Source organism: Sceloporus occidentalis, unplaced genomic scaffold, assembly GCF_023333645.1.
Source record: "Sceloporus occidentalis isolate IW3139 unplaced genomic scaffold, rSceOcc1.0.p SCAF_65, whole genome shotgun sequence".
Taxonomy (NCBI): domain Eukaryota; kingdom Metazoa; phylum Chordata; class Lepidosauria; order Squamata; family Phrynosomatidae; genus Sceloporus; species Sceloporus occidentalis.
Genome location: NW_028317045.1, coordinates 2,173,465 through 2,180,290, shown reverse-complemented (window position 1 = coordinate 2,180,290; position 6,826 = coordinate 2,173,465). Strand labels below are relative to the sequence as shown.

The following is a 6,826-nucleotide window of genomic DNA, read 5'->3' as shown; positions in this document are numbered from 1 at the left end:
GTGTTTGGACTGCTACTGACCCAAATAGATTGCTACCTTGGCCAAAAGCTGCAGCTATTCTGCAGATCTATTATTTATGACCATGTTGCAATTATCCTCAATGTGGATCACGAAAGGTCCCTGGAATGTGTGGGTTAGTCTACATGTATAGCTGACAAAAAAGGACAATCGTGTTTCACCAACCATTAAAGAGTTTCAATAAATTGTTTAAATTCTTGTTTATTTCAAATATTTGTATTTTATATGAAATATTTGATATTAAAAAAAAATGTTTTAAATAGTACAAATTGGTGGGTTATATGTGACTTTATTGTGGTTTAGTCTTTACAACACATTGCAATTATTTTCCTTGTCCATTGCGCATCATTAAGGACAGAGAGCATGAAGCGTGCAACATCTCCACGAGCTACTGTATTTGTTACTGCGTTACCTCTGTCATCAGGAACAAAAAAACCTTCATGTATCAGAATTTCTTTTTCTGTAGAGAAAATTATAGAATATGTGGTTACATTTTACAGTTTTATACACTAAATAAATATATGCAATAGTGTTTCCATGTTAAAATAAGCAATAAATAAATAGATATATTAACTAAACAAAATAGGTTTGTTTAGAGAGATGTAGGGCCAATGTATAGGAATGCAGCATGAGTTTGTAATGTGTAAAGTCTTCAAGTAAAGGAGACTTCCTTCACAGAGGCCCAACGGTACCTAAACACTTTGAGGAGATGCTTCTGTGTGGAATGCTATGGCTGAGGTGGACAGTGTGTCCGGTGGCGCAGTTACAGGACCAACCGTATCTAGGACTGAGGCTAGAGTATGGTTATCCTGAACTGTGGTAACATCAGGACAGGAGGAGATAGATATATTTTGAGAGTAGACGTGTGTTTGTAAGTTGTAGAGTGGTAAGGCCACAATGGTTTCACTAAGTTTGTGGTGTTATTTTAGATAGCGGAGGTATGACATGGCTAAATGTTAACAGGCTGTGGTCAGACAGAGAGAAGAGTGTTAGGAAATATGATATTGAACAAAGGTGCGAGAACACTAGTTCAATTTGGTGGCCATCAAGGTGCGTAGGGGAGTTGGTCCATTGTAAGAAACCGAAAGAGAATGAAAACGTAGTTTAGAAGCAGCAGCTAAAGATAGCTTGTCAATTGGTATATTGAAGTCTCCCAGGGTTAGTGTAGGGATGGTGGAAAAAAGTATGAGAACTATGCAAGGATCAAAGAATTGGGAAGTAGGGCCAAGAGGTAGGTAGATCACAGCAACAAGGACCGCAAGTGGAGAGAAGAGATGAACAGAGCGTACTTCAAAAGGGGAGAAAGAGAGAAGACGGAATTGGTAGCAAACATTGAAAAGTGCCGCATTTCATGTTCTCAATGTAACAAAATAATATTAAATTTTTAAAACTACTCAACTTTTTTAATTTGTTTTTGAAAATTTCCATTTTTTTCAGAAAAAAAATATTTTGTTTTTTTTTTCCATGGCTTCAAAATTTCCAGATATTTTAGATCTCTTGTATACACTACTGTATTTTCTTTGCAAAAGAAGAAAATTATTTTTCCCCAGCACTTCCCCTGCATTATACAGGTCTATAGCCCAGAAAATATGTATTATAAATGTATACAAAAACAAAAACTGTCTGCGCTTCTCACCCTAATAAGGTTGGCAACAAATATATAAACATAATATAAATGAGAGGTTTTGTTTATATGAATTGGCCAAAGCATAATTAAGCACACCCGCCATGTTTGGTAGGCCTCATATTATACATTTGTATTATTTGAGCCTGAAACTAGCTTAGCGCACCAACTTTTTTTCTTTTCCATGTATTATAAATGCTTTAAAGGAGTAAGAATAAAATTAACATTTGAGCTATTTTCTTCTTCATATACATTTTCTAAAGAAATAAAATATATAGCTACTTCTGGTGCGATAAACAAACATGACCTCTTAGCTTAGGTTGTAATTTCACAAAATTAAGCTGCTGGCCATTGCCTACCTGTGGCTGGGTTATTCTGCAGTCCAGGTGGCCGTACAACAGTCCAATTAATATCAGAACAATCTTTTTCCAAGTATTGCTCCATCTCATACATATTGTTAAGGACACTTCTAATAAGAGGTATGAGTAAGTTTCGCACAAAAAATGAAGCATTTTGTCCCGAACCAGCTGAAAAAATAGAATATGTTAAAGTATAGTCATGCTACATGGCTAAACCAAACTGCCCAGATTTTTAACTTGAAATCCGGGGACATTAGTAATCCTTTATATATACATTCATACAGGTGTATAAGTATTTTCACAGACATAATTTTCATAATTTTGGCTCAGTACACCACGACAATAGATTTGAAATCAAGATGTGATTAAAGTACAGACGTTAAGCTTTAATGAAAATATTGTATGAACAGTTAAGAATTACATCAATTTTTATACATAGTTCCCCATTTCCAGGGGCTGTAAAGCCCTGTACAAACTAAAATAATCATAAACAAAATGATCATTAAAACTTGGTTGAAGATCCTTTATAGTGAGTATCTGCCTCAAGTCTGAAATTCATCACCAAATTCTGCGTTTCCAGAAACTATACTATTGACAGTCTTTTAGACTTCTGTGGGCAGTTGGGCCCTGTGGAAAAGACATCCCTACACATAAGCATTCCAAATAAATGTAGCAGGTACAGATTGGCAATTTTTTTTTTAAGTGTCAATGGAGACCGGATCCTAATACTTTCGGGTCAAAAGATGTATACACTGATACTAGAAATAGAATATGGAAATCATTCATTGGTATGTCTCTCCATTTATACTTAAGAAAGAATATAATCAGATAATTCACATGCTTACAGATACTTACGACCAGTATACCAAGATGTCATTGTCACCATCTTATTCACTCCACTCTGACGCATTCCTGTAACAATGGCTGCCATCGAGTCAGTGTATCCACTGATAGAGGAAAATGTTTTATATGGAAACCCCAGGCAAGACATGATAGCATCCTGCCCCTTGAAATGCTCAGATAATGAGTTTGAGGAAAAAATATTGCTCTCCACTACCTACGACAAAATGAAAATATACAAAAGAGAACTATTTAGGTGTACTTCAGCATTATAGAGTAGCAAAATGTTCCATTTTGTGTTGGCTCCTACTGAATAAGAGAACATGCTTAAGTCCATTGCTCAGAGTTATACATGTTTCCTAGTGTATGTCAGTATTGCAAGGTGACCGCAAGCCACACTCTAGTTTATATAGTTTGGCTTACATGTTTTTAGTTGGCAATTCACAATTTGATCATGTTTGTGGCGTTCCAAAGTAGTGCCAATTTTACATCCTAGCCATCCTTATGCCCAGTTCCAAGTGATGTTATATAACCACTTATTTTGTCCCGTTTACCAATTGTACAGTGCTACAGAATATAATGGCGCTATATCAGGGCTCGACAAATCCCAGACGCCAGGTCGCCATGGTGACTGAGAATTTTGCCTGGCGTCTAGGTGTTTGTCAGCCTGCTACATCCCCAAAAAATGCCCCCACGTCGCCACAATCGCGGTGATCACAGGGGCACTGCTGCTGCTGCTGTCTGCCCAGGTGTCCGGGAAGACCAGCACAGCCACTCCGAGCCCGCCCCCAAGCCTGTGATCACTCCCACGGAGTGATTCTGTAGGCTGAAAACGTGATTGCTGGCAAACCAGCAACTGAGTTTTCAGCTGCCACAGACAGCTTCAGGGAAGGGGGTTGAGTGTTCCCTGAAGCCTGATCGCTCCATGAGAGCGAAAGTGCAGCGTTAACCCCTTCAATGCCGCGATCACAGCATTTTCGGGGTTAATTCCCGTTTTGTACGGGGCTCTGCTGCTGGTGGTCTGCCAGGCAGACCAGCAACGGCAAAAGCGAGCCCCTACAAGCCCTGAGGCAGCTTCAGGGACAAGGGGAAAGGATTCTTTGAATATCAGTCAATGCTGTGCTCCAATGGAACATTTTTTTTTAAAACAGCACTGACCTGAAAGTCCAGGGTGCTTCCAGGTCAAAAGCAGTGAGTTTAGTAAGTGGGCTGATGATGATAAGATCACTCCTGACCAACTGTTAGTTTTAAAAAAAATCCTGGCTCCTAACTTTTTTAGCTGGCGCCTAGATTCACAACAAATTTGTCAAGCCCTGCGCTATATAAAACAATTATTGATAATAATAATAATAGAAAGCCTGTGTGTAGTCATGATTCACTCATTTGACACCCTTGGTACTTAAAAATCTTTAAACAGACAATACATATAGTTGGAGACATACTGGTTACAAACCTTTAAATTCTCATGTTGTATGGTGATTTTGCTGACATTCCTTACAAGGGCTGTCACTTCATGCCCTTGTTGCAGAGCTTGGTTAACTAATAACAATCCTGTCTGACCAGTAGCGCCTAGAATGGCAAGCTTCATTTTTTTCATTCGTCAAAGAAAAACAAATGAAAGATGCTGTTCCTAAATAAAAAAAGACAATTAATGCTTTTGCTTTCCCATGTTAATGTAGCTCCAGGAGCTGGATACAATATTCAAGTAAACTAAAAAAACATGAAGACAAATAAATATATGGTTAACTGCCACCAATCCCAAACATAGAATGTATTTGGGTTTTTTGTAAGAGCTTTAAAATGAAACTGAATTTACTGTAAATTGCATACTTTCAATCTTTTACCACAAGCATGTCTTACACATTCTGTCCATCAGGTGGCGCTGCAAACTCATCATTCTCTCTTCAAACTGCAGCAGACTAGAGGGATTAATGGCAAACCTGAATGAATTACCTCCTTGGCAAATTCTTCTTGCACTTACATTAGTGCTGTCAATGAGCACAGGTGGCAATATAAGTAGTATGTTTTTGTCTTCCACACCTTGGCCTTGTGATATTGAGAGATCCATCTTTTGATTTGTAAAATGTTAAAGCACTGAGAATTTAAGTATTTTTAAGTTTGCTAAAATGACATGCTGCACCTGACTGCAGGTTTTGGACTATGACAGAATTTTAAGATTACTGAGGTCGGCCCTTTATACCATAAAGTTAATGAGAATCTACAGTTGTCAAACCAGCTCCTTCTTTGATGTATAAACCACCCTAGCAGAAAGGGCTGACCAGTCTACGAGTTCACGCATTTAGTTGCGTAACAGTAAGATAAAAAGCGGTATGTCCCTGCTCCATTATTTAAAACAACAAGACATGTTTCTTAATAGTAAAAAAAATCCTGTCTTTCATCCTAATCAACTTTATCATCCTACTTAACTCTTTGTATGTGTATTGTGTAAAAATAATGGAAACCTCAACAAACCTATGACAAGCAGACATAATTTTAGAATTCTTCAGCATTTTTCCAAATCTATATATATATATATATATATATATATATATATAAGTTTAAATTACTTAGATTGTAAGTCTGTCAATTTTCGTTTTGTCATCCTTTTGAATATGAGTATTGTAAGGAGCGCTGCGTTAATAGTTGGCGCTATATAAATAAAAGATAATAATCCACTCGCTGTCAGATTTATTATTCTTTAGTAATAAAGAATATTTGTATGACAAATATGTTACCTATTTGACATGTTTGGCAACATCTTCTGATGTGTTGTACAGGAAAGTGAAAATACTTAAGCATTGGAGTACATACATGGTGGTAAATAAATATAAAGGAAAGAGATCTAAGCACTAGAGCCAAGAAAAATGAATGTTAAAAAATATATAGTATATATATATATATATTTATACCATAAGAAACTAAAAACGGTATGTTCCACATGCTCTAAAACATAAGATAACTGAATAAACAGTTAATAGGTTAACACATTAATCCTTCATGGAAAAGTGTATATGTTCGTTGCGCTAACACGTTTCCACTACAAACTGAAAACTAAGCTAAATTAGCTAATATCCAAAACCCCTATCCTAGATGAAGCATAAGAAAAGAAAACCACCTTTGTTGAATATATCAAATTAAAGCTGTAAAAGTGGAAGTCCAGGATTGCTGACCCACTCTTCACTTACCTAGTAGGAAGCTGAAACACTTCCTGGTGCACTTTGGTATCCTGTCTTTTTACATTGTCCCGGTGATGCAATCGTACAGTAGGATAGTGTTGTTACACAACCGAATTGAAAGATAAGATTACAGAATCTATATCTGAAGGCACGCTTTAGAAACACCTCTTTCTTATCTGCAGTCTTCTGCTGTTAGTGGAACTGATTCTAACAAATCCAATGTTTCTGATAAAATATGTTGCATTATATTTAAAAGTATAGCAACCTCTAATAAAATCGAAATACTGTGGACAGGGATTTACACATCCTTGGCAGGGCAAATTCATTGATTAGTGTTATTGTATATTTGCATATTATAATGGGTGTCACTGTAAAAGGTATGGGGAAGCGCTGCCTCTGGAACCCCCTAGTTTAGTCATTTGTTGTTGTCATGTTATGTTGATAGGCGAACCCAATGTTTCATGGTCACATTTAATTTTTACATGTTGCTGACCAACACCTGCAATGCTGCCCTGCATACATACCAGTATAACTTTAATGGGGCAAGGGGAACAGTTGTCCCAGGCAAGTTAGGAAGTGCGGCTAGAGGCATAGCCTCTGCTTTTAGAAGTGTATGTGACATCAGCCTATGTTGTGACCTCTGACTACCAAGGTGCCAAATTACCTATTTACAGGTCTGCTGGCATGCAGTACATGTATAAACTCACAGAAGGAAACTCATTTGTTTAAGTTAATACATCCCCCATAATTCAGGGAAATGCTTTATAGGCAGTGGTCAAAAACATGTTAAAATAATATATATATATATA

The 6,826-nt window shown here is 37.0% G+C and overlaps 1 protein-coding gene across 1 annotated transcript; it reads right to left on the bottom strand.

Annotated features, from left to right (window-relative positions):
* Positions 1-317: 317 nt before the first annotated feature.
* LOC149286960 (flavin reductase (NADPH)-like) lies at positions 318-4,429 on the bottom strand. The gene is made up of 4 exons (XM_089493576.1): positions 4,295-4,429; positions 2,857-3,058; positions 2,002-2,169; positions 318-478 (listed from the first exon to the last, which is right to left on the bottom strand). Exons 1-4 carry the CDS (start codon positions 4,427-4,429, stop codon positions 318-320), a joined length of 666 nt encoding a protein of 221 aa, XP_089349702.1.
* Positions 4,430-6,826: the final 2,397 nt, after the last annotated feature.